We start from the raw sequence: 23,744 nt of genomic DNA on the forward strand, positions 1-23,744 counted from the left end.
GGCCTCTTCGCGGAACTCACGTCGACGAAAATACCTCAACCGTGATACACGGCTATGTAACATCGTTAGTTTAACCTTATAACACAGGTAGCGCAGATATATTCCTTCTATTTCCGTGATCGAAATATGAACTTTTATATCATACTTGATCCCCTCGGCTCAAGATAATTTATTTTTGCTGGGAAAAATTCTTCGTTTTCATTTGTAATACTAGCAGAATTAGGTAAAAACAGTACTCTGTAGAGTTTATTTTAATATGACATATTTTAATTTATATTATTATGTATACCACCTAAAGCGAAATTAAATAGGTATATCGTTTTCTTTTATTAATTCGTGTTAAAAGTTTTTCCGGCGTCGCCTCTCCTTGCTAGTGAACTTGTTCCAACTGTTTACGCGAGCACAACACAACAAGACGAATCAGACGATGCGTAAGAAGCACACATGCGCGGAAGTCTGCTCGACTCACTTCGAGTCTTATTTAACGGATCGTGGAGTGCGTTCCTTCAAAAATAGATACCTAAGTAAGCGCTCATGCGTCTCACCACTTCAAATTACTTTTTGCATGGCAGAATGAATGGAGGAATTGAACCGACAAAACGGTCCCCATTGTCGGTAACGAATGTGTCATTTCCAGCTGGAATGTGACCTCGCCTCTTAATTCGTATTGTGCTGCCCGACGTTGAATATGAACATTTTTATTGTTATTATTTTGATCGCGACATGCTCATTGATTGTCGTTGCTAAACTACTACTAACTAAAGTCATTGGCTTAATATTTTTAAAGCCCGCAGCAATAGGCCATCTTCCAATAAAAGAGAACATTATTCCGCGATGTGCGACTGACATCATAATGAGTTCGTTAATCTAGTCTTCGTTTATATTTAGAAAAAAATGATCTAAAAACGTTATCTTGCGCTGAAGAAACACATTTAAATTCTCATAATATAATCACGGAAATACCCGAACGGTTCATTGGCTGGGTAGATTTTGATAATTATATAATGTAGTTTCTGCCCTTGACTGCTACAAAGAACTTAAATTTTTCCTATTTCAGACTTTCAGGAAACCCTTCTTTGGTGTACTCATTGCTTTATAAATTTCACCTTTTTTTTTCAGTAGATACTTCTGACTTTTCTTTATCTATCAGTCATTCTTATCAATCACTAGTTATCAATATTATTTGTATTGTTTCACCCGATCAAATTATTTTGACAGCGTAGAGGCACCCCACATAATATTCTACTAAAGTCTAAAGATTTAGGCGATAAGCAATCTTTCAATAAATAAAAGGACCCTGGAAAGCTGTAATCACTTACATCGATTTGTATTAATCATTGCGAAACTTACCTTGTTTTTATACGTCAGCAATCTATTATCATACTGATATGATTTAGTATTAAGGGACGACTAAAAGCAGCGGAGCAAAGTTCAGCAGTAGCCAATAAATCTAAACTTTATAAGAAGTAATCTGTTTACATGCTTATGCGATTCCCTGTCTCCTGAGATAACTACACTTAGTAATCTGCTGAGTGTGCGTTCTGATGTAATCGCGCTTATTTGTTTTGTCATTGTTGCTTTATTTCACTTTTAGCTGTAATAGGATATTCAGAGATAGGTAAGAGTTACATCGCAATAACAATCAAATATTTTTTGGTGTAAACACGAATTCTTTTTGGAATTTTCACTTGGTGGTTAAGAGCGTTCTTTGTCACTGAAATAGGAGTTTTTCAGTGGAACAGTTACCTTTATAAGGACTTAACGTCGGAGGAAACGGCCGTCTAAGTATACGAGCACAGGGGCGCCCTCTCCACGCTGATAACAGAATTATCCGAATGACGCCATCTATCTTTTAAATGTGCACCTTACTTTTGGACGCGTTGCGTTGTTGCCTCCCTCCCGTTGTTGTCGGGATACTTTTTCAGAATAATCATGAATCGTACATTTGTTTGTCTTTGTGGCCATATACTTATTTGTTTTGTTTCAGTGTTTCCCCGAAATAAAGTCATTTATAATAACAAAAAAGAACAGCTATTTTTAATTTTATATAACTCTAATACACCTCAATGACAGTTCGAAAATAGTAAATTACACAAATTTAGATAAGCACATTGTTTCTTTGACTTTTCTTTAAGTTTCAGTATTTAACACCTTAAAATCCTAAAACAGCTGTCGAGTGACAGGTCATTTCCGACGAATTTCAAGTTTATTAGCCATTCCCTTGATTGACTTTTACTATCTACACGGAGAGAGAAGCAGTTGGTGTACACTATGTTTTTTTCTTCACTTTTAGACCAACATAGCAGATACTTCTAATCCAGAATATATATATATATATATCTATGTTCATAGCTATATATGTTTAGCAATCAACACTGTAATTCTTAACCGAAGCATTCCCTCGGCAAAACCATCAGGCTAATAGTAAAAGGTGTAGCGGTTTAATTTGTGTAAATATTTATGTATACGGTCCTCGGTTGCAGTAGTAGTTCAAACCGCATAATGCATTAACTGATTACCGCCGCGATCCATCTTCCGATGCGTTAGACACGCTCCGCCCAACCGCCTTCTAAGAATTAAGGCACGTTTCTATTCAAGCTATAAAACGAGAAGCATCATATTATTTGTATTAGATTCAAATTGCTTATTTTTTTTAATAAAAATCATTTCGGACCGTATACGTAATGCATATTCCGATGCTTTGGACAGCCTTTTAAGAAGGCTCGTTTCTATTGCAGCTATGAAATGAAAAGCATTTATAGCATTTGTACGTACATAAAATCACGTCTTTATCTATTCAGGGGTAGTCGGAGCAAACGGTCTCGAAAATCGTGAAAGGGCTGTATGGCAAAATTATAGGACTGAGATTCAAATAGTGACAGGTTGCAAGCCAAACGCTTAAGATTTAAATAACTTAATTCGTGATAATAGTGTAAAATAAAAAAATACTTAACCAAAGTAATAAACTAGAGAAATAAGCACATTTATTGAGTTCAAGATGCCGTCTTTAGCAGCCATTGGTTGGAAAAATGTCAATAAATTTTGTTTCAGACATTGAGCTAGCAACCTGTCGCTGTATCTGAATTTTAAGGCCTTCTTTTCTCGTGACTGCTGGCTTTGTCTACCTCTAAGAGATAATAATATACCGAAAATTAGACAAATTAGATATGTAGCTTTCTAATAGTTCAATTGTTACAGCATAATAAAGTATCAAATTTAATTTTATGCATAAAAATACAATTTTTAATCAGTTAAAGTAACTAAAGTAAATAGCATTTATTTCATTTTTATAAAAAAATATTCGGGTTGTCTATGTACATAATCTACATATATCTAAAGCTTCAGCTACAAATATTATGTTTTGCATGAAAAAACACTCTGAAATATTAAAAAAATATTTTATGCGTCAGTCACACCGGTGGATTCGTTTTAAATCGATGAAATTGATGTATGGCGTGAAATCAATTTGAAGTTTTAGCGCCAGAGTTTTTGCAAACAAAATAGTGTGTGTCAGTAATGTTTGAACTTCCGTGATGCTTTTACTTATTATATTGTTAGTATTAATAAATAGTATTGAGATAGGTAGACATACATAAATACATATACTTGTAACGCAAAGATTTTAACTGTCAGTAATTAAAACCTTTTCGTCATTACATATCACATTGGCATTAATTCAACATATCGAAGAACGTAAGTAGAACAAAAGAAGTGACGTCATAATCCGAGTAAACTTCACAAAATTATCCAAAAGATCGTGTTACAGGCGGTACTAAAGTTCTCTCTCTCAAATATTTCACTTCATATCAGTTTGCAGCAGGCTTCTCATATGCTTGAAATGTACATTGTGTAAATTATTATTAAGCTTTGTTTGGTATGCCACGTCAAATTACCATTTGCATTCTATTGTGCTGTTCTGTTGCCGGGTCTCGTACGCCTAGCACACATACGCGGCTCCATAATTCATCCCCTTTAAGACGATATGCGTAAATATTACGTTTTAAAGAAAATGCGTAAAAGACTCACGCTTTTGTTGTTCAAATGTGTTCGAAATGATGATTTCACTTCGCTCCAATGAACACATTTTTACAAAATCTTTTCACCTTATAATGTCTATATTCGTTTTATACCTCAAACACATTGACGATGTTTCGGTTATGTTTTCTGATAAAATGTTCCTCTCATCTTTTACTCTAATGAGAATAAGCAGAGCAGGCGATAAATTGAAATTTATTTCTCCGTGGAACGCGTACACACACCTACATAAATATTTATTACTTATTAAAGTCAGTGGCAATTCATTAAAACAGGTTTTACGAGTTATTCAAATGAGATTTATTATTCAGGAATGGATATTAACTATTACGTTGTTCATCGCAAATTGAATAACGGATTTAATCGGGTAATTAGACGTCTTATTTCTGAGCTTAAGTAGGTGGCTAATGGTATAACAATTGGTCCCAGAGCGCGCTACAAAAGTTGGCGGAAGTTTTCCTATATTTAATAAAATGACTGGTGTTTGTTCGAACTTTTCCAGAGCGCAAATTATAAGTAGGGAATACAAATAATAGTTGACGTAGGGCTCGGGGCGGTAGTGGCGCGGGGGTTGCGGGTAGAAGGGGGTAATCAGCCCGGACAGTAATTCCGGAGCCTTAAGGGTGTGATCGGTTAGCGCAGACAAGGGTACTACCACTAGCATCCTTGGAGAGAAGAAATACTTTAGTTCAACATTTCCGATGTGGTTTTGTTCTGTAGCTCTTCGAGATTAGGCAATCTCTCAATAAACATGCGACCGTACCGGGCAGCTGCTATTGCTTAGTTTGCGAGACGTCTCGGGAGAAATTAATGTAATGTGGAATATAAGTTAGAGCATCGTAATAAGATTGGGTTCGATGTTTCTGTCTGTTTCATCCGACAGTTTATTTAGGCGCGTCTGGTATAGAGACGCACTTCGCTATCCAATATATTTTATGAAAGAACATAAAGGATGACAACCACTATTATTATTAAAAATATACAAAACACTTTTACTCTTCTAGTAGATATAAGAATAAAATACTGGTAGTATAGCTGTGTATATTGATTAAAAAAACACTGCTTTTGATTGTTCCCAAGACGAACGCGGTAGGATGATGATAATCTTTAATTTCTAAAACCATTTTTCGTGACGTCAGACCGTCAGCAAAAAAAACTTTAACCCAATTAAGTCAGCTTTGAATCTTTTGATCGCACCATACAGCCCACGCATTTCCCGTTGGTTTTGAGTACACAGTCCGATAGAGGGCCCTTCAGACCCTCCAGTAGGCAGACGGGGTATCTTTGCACCTTAATTACACTCTGCTTTACCGTAAGTACGACACGTCTCTATTGCTTCGTGTCCCAAAAAAGGAAAGATAATTATTGAAGTGTTTCTTGGGGATGCTATTACAACTCTTTGTTTTTGTGAAACTGTTTTTCATTAAGCACTTATGCATACATCTATCACGTCTTTGTACCTAACGAGATAGACAGACTTAACTTGAAATTTTAATTTTTTGCTAGCCTGTAATCTAAAAGGTAAATATCTTAGGCCGTAATAATAAGATCTTATTTTACTTTAAAAAAAAAACAATTGGCACAAAAGTTTGAATTCAATTGATCAGACCAAAGCAAATCAGCTCTGTCAAACGAAGTAAAGAATATTTTCAAATTTAACAAGATAAAAACATGCAATACCCACAGCGTTTCCGCCATTTTGAATAATCCTTAACTCCGATCGCAAAACTTAAGCAATGTTTGTTTCAGTTTTCAATAAACTCCAATAAAATGTATGCCATGTTACATTGTGGCGCAAAATCTCAGCTCGCAAATATTTAGCTTCAGACCGGAGAGCCTAAAGCCAGCCTTATCTCCAACTTTTACATTATCTGCAGAGTTTTCTATAAATTTGAGCCCGCCTCCACTTACGCTTATCAAGTCAAAACTACCTAAGCGTGTATTTATTTGTCTCTATTTTCCAGCTGATTGCGTCTCCAACTTTTACAGTGTACGTCAGCCTACCTTGCGAAACTCACTCGTGATTCGGAATCAGTTAATGCAAAAGTTTATTTTTATAAGTAAGATTACACGAGAGTTCGGCTACAAGTTGGAAGTCTTTGGGAAATCCCACAAAGTATGGAAGACGATGCTAGGGACTCAGTGTGCGGATTAATACTGAATTCGAAATGATTTTGGGATTCGCTTATTGTATCTGAAGTTTTTTGTTGCACATTTTTATCTCATACAATATACTTTTACTAGTGTTAAGATTTTTTTTTAATTTTCGTGTGTGAATAGAAGATGAAAATAAAAAAAGAATATAGTTGAGAAGATAAGTAGACTTACCGCAAGAGCACATGCTTTTATTTGTTTAAAATAGTGTTTAAAAATTAATGAAGTTGTTGTCATTACTCTCGGTCAGATATAAGACTCCTTGTTATATACAGGTATAAAAATATATTTTTCTTCTTTTTGTTTATTTTGATTGTCAACCGATGCTTTTACGGTTAGATTTTTTTCACCGTCTCTCGATTGTGAGAAAACTTACTAACCCAATCTAGGGTAATAAGGGCAAGAAGACGATGAATATAATTTTTCATTGCATTACACCTAATTTCATTCAAAATTTTATGTAGGTTACTAGGAATATTATCACATCCTAAAACTTTACACAACCCAATTTGTTTCAACACATCAAACATGAAACGTAAACATAACACGCAAAAGGGATTAGAACGATTTTGCACAAAAACGTAAACACAAAATATCACTAACACAAATATTTAGGGTTAGGTGCGTATTCTGTAAAAGCATTGTATCGCTATCGCTTCGCCGTTCAATCGTCGGAATTTATGTACACTTCCCGATGAGGCTCATAAACATTGTAAAACTTCCGACAGATGGCGGGCGCGGCCGATTATGTCCGCATTTACCCCGTGGACCCAACATCGTTATAATTTCGCCACAAAACAAAGCACACATGCTTTCAAACGTTCATTTGCTAAGCGGATTACGAAAACAAATAATTGCTGAAAACATCAACGGTATTATGTTTAACCTCAAAGATACTTCTTTGAATTTATAAATTTAGTAGCTCAAAATATTTTCTTTACGTATGGCTATAAATATACCTAATAAAATTTTTTTCTTATTTAAATAAGGTCTCTTCGAGTCGAAATGTTAATTCTTCATAAATTTGATAACAAAAATTACTCTTTACAATTTTAATTAAGTGTGGTTTGCACTGTATTACTATAATGGCAATCAAACGGTAAGTAGGTACCTATTAAAAACTCCAATTAAGGATAATATATTTTCTGCGATGTGGATGTATTCCAATTTGACGTAAACTTTAAACATACATACATACAGTCACAGGCAGGATAGACAAAGCCAGCAGTCTTGAAAAGACTTACGCACGTTCAGCTGTATGGCTTTATGATGGAAATTGAGATTCAAGTAGTGACAGGTTGCCAGCCCATCGCCTACAAGAGGATTCCCAAGTTTATAAGCCTATCTTAGTCACCTTTTACGAGGTCCACGGGAAAGATGGAGTAGTTCTATTCTAAAGTGCCAGAAACCACAAGCCACATGTAACCAAGGCAGTACAATAATGCAATAGTGTGAATTAAGTAAAAAATCTTGTCCACGTAGTGTTATTTGCGTACAAAATGGCATTCCTTATCTGTAAGTGAATATAAGTCACAGATCAGATTATGGATTTTTAGTCAGTTATTATGACTTTTTCAGCTTACCGCTATTCGCGATATCTATCTAAATGACTACATACTTTTTGCAAGCACTCCGTCATAATATGCCATTAGCGTTAGAGTGACGTGGCCACTAATTCGCGTTTAAAAGCCTGCACTCGAGTCAAAGTCACCAGTAATTTCGTCTTAGCCAGCAATATCTAGCAAAAATCTAATTTGTCAAGCATGGTTCGGTCAGTGACATCAAATAATTCATTATTGATGTTTGAGATAAAAGACGTTGATTGTATTAAAGTTTAAAATCATTAGTTATTAATTTCTGAAACTGTACAAAGAATATAAAAATAAAATCAAATACCTGTACAGGATAGACACAAATAATATATTTGAAAAAATATTACAAATTATCTTATCAGGGCTGGTCGATTGCAGCAATCAGTCGACTATAAATACATATTTTTTTTCACAGTATGTCAAAATTATTTACTTACTCGATGCCTATAACATTAAGCTGAATTTTGAAAACAAGAGTCGAAAAGTAATCGTTATGTTTAGTTTTTTTTCTTTATTTAACGTTTTGTATTTAATTAAAATATCGGTATTTGTTGGAAGTAAATATATTTCCAGGAACTAGACAGTATGACAAACAAGTGTTGATTAATTAACGTAAATTGGTGCAATACAAAATCAAATTAATGAAAATTACTATTTAAATCTAATTACCAGGAATCATAGCGTGGTTTATTTGAATCCCATACAATTGTTAATAATGGTGAAGAAATTAATTTTATAACATTATCTATATATCTACATGTGACAAAAGGTCAGGTCAAGAGTACTGGAAATCAACAAATGCTGGACCAGTAGCGAAAGAAAAACAAAGTATCAGCTGCTTCCAATCGCGACCCGTATGCGATACTCATCCGATTACCTTACGAAGTCGCGTAACACACGTCTTCCAAACCCTAAAAATATTATGACGGGACGTCCTGTCCCGTCCACGCTCCGAGCGCGGCCCGTTCTAATGAGAACCATCCCTTACATTTCCTAGTACCGATTCCAACAATAACTCTTCAATCAACGTAGTACAACACAAGCATTATTCCGCTTGTATAACTATTGTTATAGAGTAGTCAGTGGCTGTATTAGTAACGATTTGTTTCCATGGCCTGTCAGAAACACGCAGGTCGTGGGTCTCGGCTCTTACGCGCCGTTGCACTGGCCTTTAGGGCTACTCACACTGTGATGGGTGGAGGCGAGTAATGATTTTGTATTTTGAAAAGCATTTTAAATTATAATGTTTGTTAATGTATGTGGGATAACTCTGTAAGATAAGCCAAGATTTCGGTTGTGTATTTTTGTTTGAAAAGTATAATTTGATGGGATGAATATACTTTTTAAAAAACTAAAACAAATCTTTATTGATCTATACTTCTCAAAATAGATTGCAGCAAAATAGCCTTTGCCAATAGTCCATTTAAAATTAAAATTTTTACTTATGACACTAAAACCACAGCCTTAGGAAATGTTAATGGGTTAAGTAGGTGGAGAAAGATAGAAGTAGCCCCTTATTTAATTGTATACATATATAGAGGATTCTTTGATGTGGTGGTCACCGTCTTTGGCATATTCGTTAAACTACAGTGTAGGTCACAATATTGCATGAACATACTTATACGTATATATTACACTTTGAAAAGGGTTTTTTATATTTAGGTAGGTGGTAGGTTCATTTTAGAGATCTAGGACAATTTTAAAATTTTCAAAAAATAATTTTAATAGCATTAACATTGAATTGTATTCAATATTTTGAAGAATGTTTAAAGGTATAAAATGTATGTAATGTCATTAATGAAATACATTTTGTTACAGGTACGTCCACATAACAACGTTCACTGGTAATTAAAAAAAAATATTTTTATTGAAATAAATACTTTAGACCAATAAATCAAATGAGAAACGATTATTTCATCTTACAAAATGCACCGTGACTGAGAATTCGCCTGGTCATTATGGTTTGTTGAACAAGCCTTACAAATTAGTGTACTCGGTCGGGTTTATGCTCATTGCTCTTCTGGCAGTAACTTCGCTAAAACTACTGCTTCTAGTGCGGATGCGTCGTCGCCATTTAAGCTTGCTGTAAAATTTGTTAGGTCATATAGTCCGTTTAAGGAACAAATCCATTGGCACTCGCAAAATAAACAAAGATTTAATCAATGGCTTACTATGATATTTTACGATACGAACTAAATAATATCTTTTAAAAATTTCCTTTGTAAATTTTCCGTAGTTTAATTTAACAGTATACGTTCAATTTATACGTTTATACAAAAACACAACGCAATTTTATAAAAAGAATTTACAGAATCTCATTTAAAGCAAATTTTCAAACTGACTATATTTTTTATTTTTAATAGTATATTTTTATTTTATATCAAGTAAATATAACGACTATCATAACAAAGCAAAAATAAAATTAACGAAAATTCCAAACAACCCTAAAATCAATTACAGCACGAGAGCCGCTATCTATGACGAACAATCATTCGAGTAATCGCATCCTTGACAGACTCCCGTAAGAATTATATCATTCATCCTTAAAATGGATTCCAAAGGAGGGAAGCAATTTCATTTGTGAGAAACCTGCTTCTGCTTATAATCCGTCCGAGGTAATAACATTTCATATTCGTAATAGAATCATTTTGCGTCGCCCGGAACTTTATAGTCTCATTTTCATTGAAAGCGTTTAGTAGGAATGAACTAGGGTGTTTGATGCAGGGCCCTGAAAGGCCCAATCTCCGGAGGGCCAAGGCTGCTTCGGGCGTTCGATCGTGACAGTATAACAGAACGACACAGATTTTGATGTTAAAATTCACTGGTACCTTCATTCAGTTTAATAAAGTTAAATTTGAAAAAAAAAGGTAAAAGACTTAACATAATATTTTTAGGCAATAGCTAGGTTATGAAAACTTACACTATTCATTCACTTCACAAAATAACAAGCATTATTTTGATATTGAACCTTGTACTTCTCTGTCTTAGGCTACACATTATTTGGCACTATTGTCTTTGTGTTTATACCCGATCTCTGTTATTAACATACATACAATCCCTTGTGGAGTAGACAGAGCTTGAAGAGACTGAAAGGCCACGTTAATTTGACATTTAAAAAGTGACAGGTTGCTGGCCCATCGCCTACAAAAAGAATATCTAGTTTATTAGCCTATCCCTTAGTTGCCTTATACGACATCTCTGGGAAAGATATGGAGTGGTCTATTATAGAATGCCGGGAACCACACGGTACTATTACCTTAGTTTTAGTTGACTCGGATTAGTTATCTAAGTTGCGTTGTTATCGCACGTACGCGATCACATTATCAATTACGATGACAGGATCATTTGAATAGACACACTTGATTGCAGATTATAACACGCATCATACATGGTAGACTATTCATCAATATCTATATTCAAATCAAGAGCTTTTTGTTTCGTTACCATGCTGGCTATTACTCTTAAATGCAAAGAAATTTTTCTTTGCATTTAAGAGTACCTAATATAAAAAAACACTGTTCCCTTTTTTATCAAACATTATACATACATTATATTCAGTATTTATCAAACTCATAAAAATCATAACGTTCATATAAACCGTTGTTACACTCAACTGCTCTAAATAAAACAATCACTTCCACTTATAAGGTGATAGGTACTTAGCAACAAAGTAATTTGTAATAAAATATATGAGGACGTGTCTTAAAAATAAAGGAGGCACTCTAGCGAAACTCAATAAACTGTACTTAGTGTTGGTCGGTAAATTCCCGTTTTTATCATTTTATATTCAGGAAGGCGCGAGGCGAAATTCTAATTTGTTGTATTATCGAATACATCGCCAAAGTGCGTAGTCACTCCGTACGACAAGATTTATGTGAGTACTTTTGTTTGTACGTGTAGTTAGGGATGGGGCACACGAGGCTCATCTACATTCCCTTTTCAGATACTTGCCTAACAAAGTGTTGAAGGCTTTTGTCTATCCTCTCGCATCCGCTAGTTTCCTTCAGAAAAATACGGCTCGTTTTTAAATTCCACGCATACGTACTACTCCTAGGATACATTTCTTGCTTTTTTTGCAATTTCTCGCCATAGACACATCATCTGGCGTGGATGAGTTTTTGTTGGGACGTAGGAAGTCCCTTTGTCTTCGCTATGAAAGTCAGAACTGTTGTAAGGAATACGCAGTCCGTGCTTGCATTGTTTTTAGAAAAATCTACACTCAGACTTTTGTGCTCAAGTTGCGCCGTAAAGCAAAGCAACATGTGTCAATTTGGGTAATTACACGTGCCTAATTAATTAAGAGGCCGTTAATGACTGTTAGCTGGAATAGGTTTACTCGTTAAAGATTTAAGGCTGTAGTTAACTCCTGTGATTTTGTATAAGTAAGGTGAATTTGTTTTTGAGAGGAGTTGCGTGTTAACATTTATGAACTTTTAAATATATAGTTTTGCTAAGAAGTATAAGCCGTAGATTATACTAATATTTCAGTTACCCATTTCTGTAACATTTTATCATAAAAAGTGTACATTTTGGTTCGAGTATTTTTTTGCATAAGATTTTATCTTTTTCTATAAAAAATTACCAACAGATTTAATGATGACTTGCAGCCTTAACATGTATAATAATGTGAAGAATATATAATAATATAAACTTTTTAATGAAGCACTTAAACTAAAACTGACCAACAATGTCTTGTTTGTAGACGCATCCATTTCATAAACTTATTATAATTTGAATCTGTATAAAAGTTTATAAATCCCAATAATAAGTAGTTACGAAATGTATAACTGTAATAGACATTTTATATTATGAAAATAACCTGCATTATTTTTCTTGAAGTGGCGTCTGCATCGAGCTCTCAGGAAATTCCCTGAGAGTCTAACTCTACATACATATTATTGCCTCAATTAATCATAAGTTTGTGTTAGTGAAATTTATCTGGAGCGCCATTGGTGCAGAGCTCACGAAGGCATGAAATTGGATCGTGGAACCTCAACGTTCGCCGTACTTAGAAGTAGGACATAGCTGATTTTGGAATTTTCTGATAATATTAGTGGGATATATATTTAATTTATATGCTTTAATTTTATACATTAATATAACATTTTAATGTATGAAATAGTAAAATTTTTTGAGTATTTTGTTGTCAGAACACCACAATGGCGGCGGCGTGATAGTAGTTTGGGTGTGTATAGATCATGCAAAAGTTTTACTTAAAGGACTTACCTATTTGTCACCAATAATAATGTCATGTTATAGGTATATGCCGGTGATTTATATTACAATCATTATATATTTATATAAAACTTTATTCTGCCCCAGAGGTACAATAGGTAGACTTATAGCATTTTTTATCAGTAAACCTTTATAAAATGTAAAACAGATAATTAATAGTGTCAATTTAAGAGTGATAAAAAAATACACAAATGTTTTATTCATAGACGTACATTCATAAAAATATATTGCTCCGTGTATCTGCAAAGGAATTTGACGAATTTTCCTATTATTTTTCGGAAACCTAGTTAAATTCACATATTGCATTTGCTAAGAAAGGATAAAATGTAAATAACGGGAACATTTTGTCTCAAAAACTATTCAATTAATAAAATAAAATATTTCAACTCATTAGCGGCATCGTGTAAAATACAATTAATTACCAAATAAACAGGAATATGTTGAGAATATACGCCGAAAACTGCAGGAACTGCCTTCACAGAATGTGAGCATGGAATTATGATAATAGTTTTAAGGAGTTAGATGCACATTTTCTATACTAAGTTACAAACAAGTGACTCTTGCTACGGCGTAGCTGTGCTACGCTGCTACGACGCTACGCCGTAGACACACCTTATTTATGTACTGCAATAAATTTAACGTAGTTTTTGTGAAATTTATCACTCACCTGAGTTTGTGTTTGGATTATCCCGTATTTAGTTAAAGGAACATTTAGAGCTATTCTTTTTAACATAACATTGAGATCATTTACGTAACGGATTATACTATACATATCAATTATTTTTACAAAAGATTGAAACCATGTTCTACTTTCTAGTTAAAAGGAGTCCTTTTAAAAATAATTCAACCAGCTTAATGTATTCCATACAGCATTATCTACGAAGTAACCTCGTCGTCAGTACGTCCCAATTAATTCGGATTAGTGTATGAGTAAAAATTTAAAAGAGTACAGAATTAGCTCAAATTAAAATAATAAAACTGCAATGACTAAAATTAAAGCTTATGTGCTACTGTTTAAAAACCGTATTACTTGTAATACTAATTATTATTTATTGAAAAAAAATTACACCAGTCCTACTTTTTTCCAAATTCTTCTCTTTAACTGTAAGATATTTTTTGAACGTTTACATATCACATCCTTATCTTATACGAAATAGACAGAACCAGTTTTTATAGTTACAAGACTCTGAAGACGCTATGCTCAGAGGTTTTATGATGAAATTGAGATTCAGAGTAAGTCAATAACAGGTAAATTTTAGATTAAAAAAAAAACTCTGTTTACCCATCTGTACAGTTTTTATTTTAGTACGGGTCGTGCGCATTCACCGCTTATTTTTCACGAACCAAAAGTCCAGCGGCGGCGCTTCCCAGATTATTGAATTAAACTTGATAAGTGTATTAGCCGGTCCTGTTGCCCCATTCAGCTGATTAACGATCGTTGCTTTTTCACTTCCATTTATATGATAATGAGCCGACCGAATGCACCTACCTCGGCTATTGTCTCTTTCTGTCGTCACAGCGTTTATAATTGCAATGCCAGATGTTGCCTTCAGAGGTTAATACTTCAATCCTTTAATTTTCTTAAGTTGCCTAAAATAACCATGTGTATGGACAGATAGAAAAGGTGTTGATAGATTTATATGATGCACATAAAAAAAAATCTCTAGAGGTAGGAGGACTACGGGCTATCTAGACTATAAGATGCTCTATATCTAAGTAAAACGCTCGCTGAATAATAAACAAATAGTATAAATATATAACAAAAACTGACAAGCAAAATTGCAGCATATTAATGTGATATAAATCTCATCAAATCGCAGCTGGACCAGGCTTAAAGAAGTAGGCCTCCGGATCCCGACATTTTCTCCACGAGAATTTCATTACCACTAGCTTCCCCAATAATCCCACCGGCCAAGTGCCTTAATCTGCCCGCTTCTCATTCAATTCCAACTCTTAAACGCACCACTTGCTTCATTTTTACTTATAATCCATTTTTAATTGCCTTCTCGCTGTACCATTACTAAATTTTCAAACAGAAATTAATTACAGACACAACTTTCGAAGGCCGCCAATGTGACAATAGATGGTATCGGTGTTAATTTATTAAAGAAAGCCGAGTTAAGGACACTTTTGTTGCTGATTGATGTAATTCGCAGATTAAGATTTTTGATAAGCGAAACGCTCTGTCAATGTTCAATGAGAGATTACAATCTCTACTATAAATTTAACTAACTTTGATGCTGAAGTCTAGTCGATTGAAATTTTTAAGTCCTTTCCTTTTATTAGCTCCGCGCAGACTATTATCGTATAATAAAAATCCTCTCTGAAAGTAATTAAAGTTCGTTTTCCCCGCGTAGTTTGTTACGATATCTGTCTTCATAAACGAGGTGAGAGTATTTGTGTTAGATGTTGTCTAATTTTAGCAACTTTTACACTTAGATTGATTGGTTTTTAGAGGCAACAAAATTGAGTAGAATATTCGGTGGAGGCGGGTGTCTCCGAACGCGCGGTTTAATCGAAGACTGCAGCTACGATTAGTCGATGATTAATGCTCGCACGGCGACGCCATCTGCCGAATTAATTGCTTCATTTCCTCTCGACGGCACCAAATGGAATTTTGTATTTCGATTCGTAAAACGGTTTTTGTCCGCCACGTACCTGTCGCCGCTCAGGTGTTATGAACTCTCCCCGATTTATCAGATCCCGATCATACCAAATAAGTTACTTTTTGACAAGCTTTTACTAGTAAACATTAAACTGCTTTTGATTTTCCATTTTGTTTACTTAGGACAAATAACAAACAAATTGTAGTATACGGGCCTGAGTTTAACGCCTTAAGAACGAGTTAAGCTCCTTTGTGAGCGTCGAAACTTTTCACAAAAGAGGGCCCGCATGATTTGTGAATGCGTGTAATTTTTCAGACGTCATATTTTTTGTAACAGTTTTTCCAACCTCTCAAATAAAGTTCGCTATTGTGTCGAGTGACTTTTTGGTATGTGTCTTTAACTTTTTCTCGGTGCTTTGTTGTGAAAAGTTCGATAGTGTCGGACGTGGGAGTGCCGGTGAGTTCGGTTCTTGCTTAATAAAATGCAACAATCCATAAGTATTAGGAACATTGAACTCGGACCGGTAAAGTTTTGTGTTATGACGATTCTCAAAATATATTATTGAGGTCTTTGATGTAAACATTTAATTAATTGAATTATGTGAAAAGTATTTTAAAGATTGTACTGATATCAGCTAGACATGAAAATATTATCATTATTAAATAAAAATATAAAACGTTTGTGAAATACAATAAAAAAAATTATTGAAGTAGGTAAATACAAAAAAATACAAATTATAACTTTTGCTTTTACGGTAGCACTAATGGATTTAGGTTCGGAATAATTACATAGCAATTAACTTCAAACGGGTCTAGCCATACGTGCGCTAATTGCGAAATTATAATTTCCACGTCGGACGTTCAAACAAATGAAGTACTTAGTTCGCGGGAAACTCGTCAATTCCCAGACAAAGGCGGTCTGACAACATTAATATCCGAGGAACAAGACTCAGGGAGTACCAAGATGCACTCATATATCCGGATTTCATTCCCTCGGTGCGCAGTATATTATACGCGGCAAATCCGAATGTCATCATAACATACCTGTGCCATGTAGATTGTATTAAACAAAGGGAATTAGCGGTAGACTGAGCAGGCACCGAGCCGCGACCAGCCGTGCTTCTTGCGACGTATGCGCTCCTGGTAAAAGTAACGAACAAAAACTTACTTGCACATTTCTAATATAAGTAGGTATAAAGGTATGGATAGATACTCATAGAATTTGGTTTAGTATAAAATTATTCCAGTTTCCTTTATTTTTTACCATGGTTCTAATAAACAGACATGGTTAACAAGTTTTTCATATAAAAAAAAGACTTGCTTTCATTCACAACAGTAACCTATTATTATATCAAATCACAACGCTGTTCCATCGAGTGATTATCTCGGGTCGCAACGTTCGTTCCCGTACTCCTCCGAAACGGCTTGACCGATTCTCATGCCAACATCTATTTTTCATATCCTTTAGTATTAAGGTATATCCACTCTTAACAATTTTTTTAAACTGGAAATGACTTAAAAAATATTTATTTGTCAAAACAATGTTTGCCGGGACAGCTAGTATTATATAATATACATGTATAAGTTAGGAAATTATTAAGAAAAATTCAGTATAGGCAAGCATAAGCTAAACTACTGTCTGAAATGAATTATCCAAACATAATATAACAGAAGTGTTTAGCCAACAGTCAGTTAATATCAAACCGTAGAAGGCCCAGAGGAGACATCATCCCGATCCCCAGAGCCAGTGTGGAGCATGCCTTACGTCAGTGGTACCGATTGTGATCCAATTAGAGCTACCTTGCATCCCCTTACGTACTTAACTGGACCGAACATTGGCCGTTTTGAACTGGATTCTAATAATATTACTGGCCAGTTAGAGTTTTGTTTTATCTGTGAAGAAGAACGGTTTGAATTTGGAATGTATAGTTACAATTAATTTGATCTAATAAATGATTCAAAGTCAATAAATCACAAAGAATATTGCTATATTGAGAAGAAAGTAATAAAAAGAGTAGCAATAAAAAGTTTCAAGATTTTTAATGGTGAAAGTATCAGGGGAATATATTAAGTTTGTTAGAACTTGAAGATAGGTGCTCGACGTTAGGATGAAAAAAAAAAGCAAGTTGGAGCACTCCGGCTACATAACATTCAAGGAGTGATTTAACGCGATGAAAATTGAAATAGAAAACAAAAGACTTAAAACGATTTAAAACTGCAAGCGCTGCACGGTTTTGTTTAAAAACTTAATTTTTATAAAGAAGTACCAGTTTATGTGATATATTGTTTCCTTAGAACTTAATAATGTTAAAGCTCTCAACAGTCAATAATTTCATAACAGTTCCGAAAAGACTGATAGGCTACGTTCAGCTGTTTGGCTTAGTGATAGAATTCAGAATCAGCATGTGAATAATACTTTACTTTATTGTCCGACAGGGATCAACTTATACTAGAATAATCTAGAATCTACTAGATTAATATAAAGAAGGAGCTAGGATTGGATAAGATGAATGAAAGTCTTTCGATAGCATATTTATGTAGAACCATACCGTGATAAAGTTTTTTTTTTGTTCTTTTCATTGGGACCTTATTCAGATTCGTTCACAGATAAAAAAAAAATGTGTGATTAAAAAGTAATAGGTTTAACCCATTCTAAAAATATTTTTACAGACACATTTATCCTCACAGTTCCCAAAATGAAACCTATTTCATGAAATAATGACCTTCCATTGTAAAATAAATACGAGATTTTTCCCAATGTTCTGTTTATATACCGCAAAACCTATGGACATCGCTTATTTCCATAATATCTCTGTGACCGTGTGGCGCCGACGATTATTTTTAATTTCAGACATTTAGTTAAAATCATGTTGTACAAATATGGGCCTTTTAATGAACGGTCAAACGGGACGCGTGTAAGCCGGCCACGATAGTTTTTATGAAATTTTTATATATTTTACGGCGTAAATTGTATATCTGACTTTTCATTTGACCTTTTTATTCGTTGAGAATTGATTGCAGTTTTAATATGCGTTTACATACATACATACATACATAAAATCACGCCTCTTTCCCGGAGGGGTAGGCAGAGACTACCTCTTTCCACTTGCCACGATCTCTGCATATTTCCTTCGCTTCATCCACATTCGTAACTCTCTTCATGCAAGCTCGGCGGTTTCGGGTACTTTTGACCTGACCCTTTACCAGAACGTCCTTAATTTTAATAAGATACGTCCGTCTAGGTCTTCCCACTCCTAATATGCGTTTATTTATGTAAAAAGCAATTTTATATTTTTTGATCATGTAGTACTTACCTTATCACATTGTGGACAACTTGGGTATAGAAATATGTGATTTAAGATATTAATGAAAATAATATTTAAATTAGTTTTTTTATAAAGACAATTTCCTTTGTTTTAAGATTTCTCACTAGTATATACTTAGTAGTGCTCCTAGTTGCTCTGCGTTTAAACATGCTGTGAATGGGTTCTTTCTTCGGCAGATCAATAATGGGTCACCCTAATTTGATATTTAATGTATTATTATGTATTAATAATATGTTTTACGTATCTTGTATGCATTTTTTTTGTATAGTATGTATTTTTTATGTATGTGCACTTTATCGCACCACCAACTTAAAGTTTTTCTGTTTGGTCAGCTGGTAGACTGGTAGAGAATGCCAAACGGCATTAAGTCCGCCTTTAGTACATTTTTTGTGCAATAAAGTTTTTAATAAATTAATTAATACTTTTATCATATCATTTTATGTATAAAACAAAGTTTATTGGAGACTTCTTATGAACTTCCAACTTCTTATTTTTATTATAACTTGATTACTAATTTAAAAGATTCAATTTTCACATTCACGTATTATCACATTTAAGTCAATATCCCACAACAAATGCGCGATTCAAGACTACGATTTAAACTAGTATCATTTTAAAAATTCAATTGAAAAGATACGAAAACAACTTGTAAGATTTTAACAATAAAGTGTATGCGCATAATGTAGTTTAAAGTTATTGCAAAACAATACAAAGTTCCTAAGACAAAGTTTTATACGATTTCATGTGTCTCCACTCCATATTACATTTATCAGTGTCTACAAGTTTTATTGCAACGAATATGATAGATACGGTTGCAATCTCTCCCACATCACAGTTGGCATCAACTACAAAGAACTAAACAATTTCAAAATGTAGCAAGGGTTTACTTTGCATAAAAATGTCGAGACGTCAACATTTACAAATAACTTCTTCCCCCGTTTTGGGGTAATTTTTGTTTTCCTTTTACGGAAAGTTATGACACAAATATGAAAACATTAAAATTGAATCGCCTCCAAATATGTTGAGTTGGGAATGCAGAGCGGGGACGAGCGTGAATACCAATGGGTAGGCGCTTAGGCTACGATGGGCTACGGCGTAGACGAGCTACGAGCTACGGAGGCTTACGGCTACGTCGTAACTTCAAGTAAAATTACGCGATTGATCAGTTTATTGTCTCATTTGCATTCTAATAAAGGGAATCTTTTCTGAGAACTTTTTGTATTTGAAGTTTATACTTGAAATGAGGGTATGAATAATTATGTATTTTTTTATACACTTTTACTTTTCATCTTTATAAAATCATAGGTTTAAAAATAAGTTGCTTGAACTGATTTCTTAGCAAGGTTAATTTAAAGTTAGCGGTTCATTAGAATCAGCTGTTTGGTATTACGACCAATCGATGCTAATTGGGAGGCGAGTTCGACATCCAGCCCGTAAGAATATTCGCCACGGCGGTGATAAATCAAACTCGAAACCGTAATGAAAGCGAACGGATCGCGTCGCGAAGAGAAGGGAGGAAAAAATATCACGGAAAAAATCAGGTGCGTCCCCCGGTCGGGAGAGAAAAACAGTCGGTCGGGCGTCGCACCACCCGGTGGGCGGGGGTGGGGGGGTGTTGGTCGATGCGGGGGCGGGCGCTGGGCGGGCGACGCGTGCGCGAACCTGCCCCCGGCCGGCCGCGGCGCCGGCGGCCACATTTCCAGCGGCCCCGGAGCCCGACACCCGCGTTCAGCGACACTCCGCGCCGACTCCTCGCGCCGACGCCGGCCGCGCCGCGCGACTCGCTCCACACCGCTCGCGTGTCCGCTCCGCTTTACATGTCCAAAGTGCTAAAGTCAGTGCTTCCGTTCGCGACCGCGAGAGTGATCCCGCAGCCGATTCACGAGACGGACCCGACCTGCACCACGATCAGGGTTAGTACACGCGACTGTTGTGATTCGTGATGTGATTATTGATATTACACCAAAGTTTATTTCGGGAAACTTTGGTAAAGTTGAGTGCGCGCCGCCGATGCACATTGCCCCAGCCGCAAGTGGTTCCGATCGGCTGGGCGGCGCCGTCGTGTCGCTCCCTCCTCTCGGCCCTCACTAAAAACAACAAACAGATCAATCGACCTGTTATATTCATATAGACACTCTAAACGAATCTTTCATTTCCATGCCGGCCGAGCCGGGCCCCATCGCCGAACAACTACTACGAATTTGGTTTTTATACCAAAATATCGCGATAAGATAAGAGTCACTACACTAATAGCTGGAAATAAAATTGTGGAATCGCATGTAACGGTGATATTAACTGAAAGGTTCAAGTTTACCTACTTTTTTCTCAAATTACGGCAGCAAGCTATTTTTAGGGAAACTTAATTTGAACATTATCATACTATTTTGGAAAATTTTCGTAATAATATTAACATAATTAGAAAAAAATTCTAAGTTAAATTTTCAATCACGCTATTTTGCATGGCGTCCATAAATATAAAAATAGTAACTGCCACCAAAATTGGTTTTATAAATTTTTTCATATACTTACTTATCCTTATTTTCATTTCCGGATTTAAAATTGTACACATTAAATTAGTGCAGGGAGAATTAATTAAAAATGGTTGAAATTCTTGAAATGTTTAGCGGAAAGGTGGAAGGCTCCGCTGGAAAGTTTACGTGTAGCTGCATGGAGACGCGACGCGCGCCAACTTCATGAAACTGTGTTTCCCAAACTGTAGATACATTTCTCCCCAAACTGCTTTGTTCACAGGGATCATTTATTAATTTATTTGCAAAAAAAGGCGCGTTATGACAAAGGTAGATAACTAATGAGAGATTGTAGATAGATTTTCAAGATAATAAATTAGTAATAAAGGCGGTAGTTGAATATATAACAATGTGTACGAGAGTAACAATTAAATATAAATAATGAACGCTAACTTTTCCATTTTTTTAAAAGTTGAGTTCTCCTAATTTTGACCTAAGAATTTCCCAAGAGTCGTTATCCTTATGAACAAAATAACTCGATAAAATTCAATTATAACATTCTTGTAATCTTATTATATGTACATTCCAAAAGATATGACAAATTTAATTAAATAATGAGCAATATTTTTGCCTAATTTTCGGTTTAAAATATTTTTCATATTCAATTTCAAATTAAATGTTAATATTAATATTTGTCATATTTTTTTTAAACTATAATTTTTTTGGAAGAAATTTATAAAAATAACGTTTATGATATACATGAAACTGAGCATTATTAAAGAAAATATTTTTGCCTTTCGCTTTCTAATTAAAACTATTCATATACGAACATATAGCGAGATTAGTACAGAGTACTCATGCCATAATAATTATATAAAAACATACTCGAACAGCAAACTTAATTATTATACTATGTGAAAAATTTAAAACAAACCTCCAATACAATAATTTGTATTTAAAGCAGATTTTATTACATGACAAACAAAATTTACATACTTTTATTGTAAATTTAATAACTTATTATATGTATATTCTGTGAGAGAAAACTATTTAATATAAATAACAAAAGTTACATAGCTCAACACCGTAATGTTTGATAATATTTACTTCGCGTGTTCTCAAAAGGGCCAGAATGAAAATAATTGCTTATCCTTTATTCCTATTGTGTCACCATCCAGATAATGACTATATCGCCGACCTATTTTATTCTAATATGAATATAATACCTGTTGATTGAACATCGTCATACAAATTTATAAAAATAACTTTTTTATACCGAAAACTATTCTTTCTATAAGCCAAAGCTTATCTGAGTGAAAACACTACACAAAGAATATCATATTACTGTTTACTAGTAAGGTTTAAATTATGCAAAAAAACATCTTCAAAATTGTTTAAAGTAACAGCAGGAAACATTACAATTTATTCCTTCTATAAATATAACCAAAAATATTTTTCTTGGCAACAACGGAATTTCCGGACACTGAAGTAAAACAAATAAATAAAAATGGCTGCGCTGGTACATGTGATGAGCATGCAACGATTTTTTTATTAGATTTATGACTCACCACTTGTTGACTTGTTTATTATAATACTTTTTTGTACATATGTTTATTTCAAAAAAGATCTATAAACCGCATTCAGCGTTTTGGTTTTCTTGTATTATTGCTTTGGCTTTGGATGACTTCGTAATTACCACCAGGATAAACAGAGTCTTATTTTTTACTCCCAAAAAACTTATGCAATGGCCAAATGTTTTTGGCAGTTAAAAGAGAGTAATGCTCTTGTAAAGATATTTTTTACTAGTAAGTAGTGACATGATGGTTTGACATTTGTAAGAGTATAGCATGATAACACAAATGTCACAAATTTTCACTAAAAAAATCATTTTTACAGTCTTTAAATACGAAACACAATAGAGAACAAAATAAATATAAACTAGTAATGATTGCTCAGTTTAATTTATTAAAACAAAATGGCTGGGGAAGTTCGAATGCAAAGCGACGATTCCGTTAGCGACATCTACAACTGTGGAAAGTTTTGTAAGCGTTAACAGCAATCCGATGTTCCTGTCTCGGATTCGGCAAACATGTCTAATGATCGAACGGCGAATGATGATAGATGAAACTAAATGTCGCACGCACTAACTCTTGTTTGATAAGGTGTCACGTTTGATATTGACGCCGAGAAAATGATCGCGGTAGAAGCTTGGAGTGCTAATTTGGAATTCAGCTATCGTTGCCTCTAATGAATCATTGTTGATCGATATGAAATTATTAGTGAATGAAAAGTGCACAGAATGTTATCTTGGAAAGCTATTTTGAACGAT

The 23,744-nt window shown here is 34.5% G+C and overlaps 1 protein-coding gene across 6 annotated transcripts in view; it reads left to right on the forward strand.

The window, feature by feature from the left end:
* LOC106131844 (RNA-binding protein Musashi homolog Rbp6) overlaps window positions 1-23,744 on the forward strand; it is a 476,408-nt gene that overhangs the window by 242,545 nt on the left and 210,119 nt on the right. Inside the window, exon 1 of one of the 6 annotated variants that reach the window (XM_013331074.2) lies at window positions 20,660-20,860. The exons of the other annotated variants lie outside the window; for them this stretch is intronic. Within the exon in view, the coding sequence (XP_013186528.1) occupies window positions 20,765-20,860 (96 nt within the window). The 5' untranslated portion in view covers window positions 20,660-20,764. Of the gene's footprint in view, window positions 1-20,659; window positions 20,861-23,744 lie in introns of those variants that run through there. 6 annotated transcript variants of the gene reach the window in all.

This window comes from Amyelois transitella, chromosome 5, assembly GCF_032362555.1.
Source record: "Amyelois transitella isolate CPQ chromosome 5, ilAmyTran1.1, whole genome shotgun sequence".
Taxonomy (NCBI): Eukaryota; Metazoa; Arthropoda; class Insecta; order Lepidoptera; family Pyralidae; genus Amyelois; species Amyelois transitella.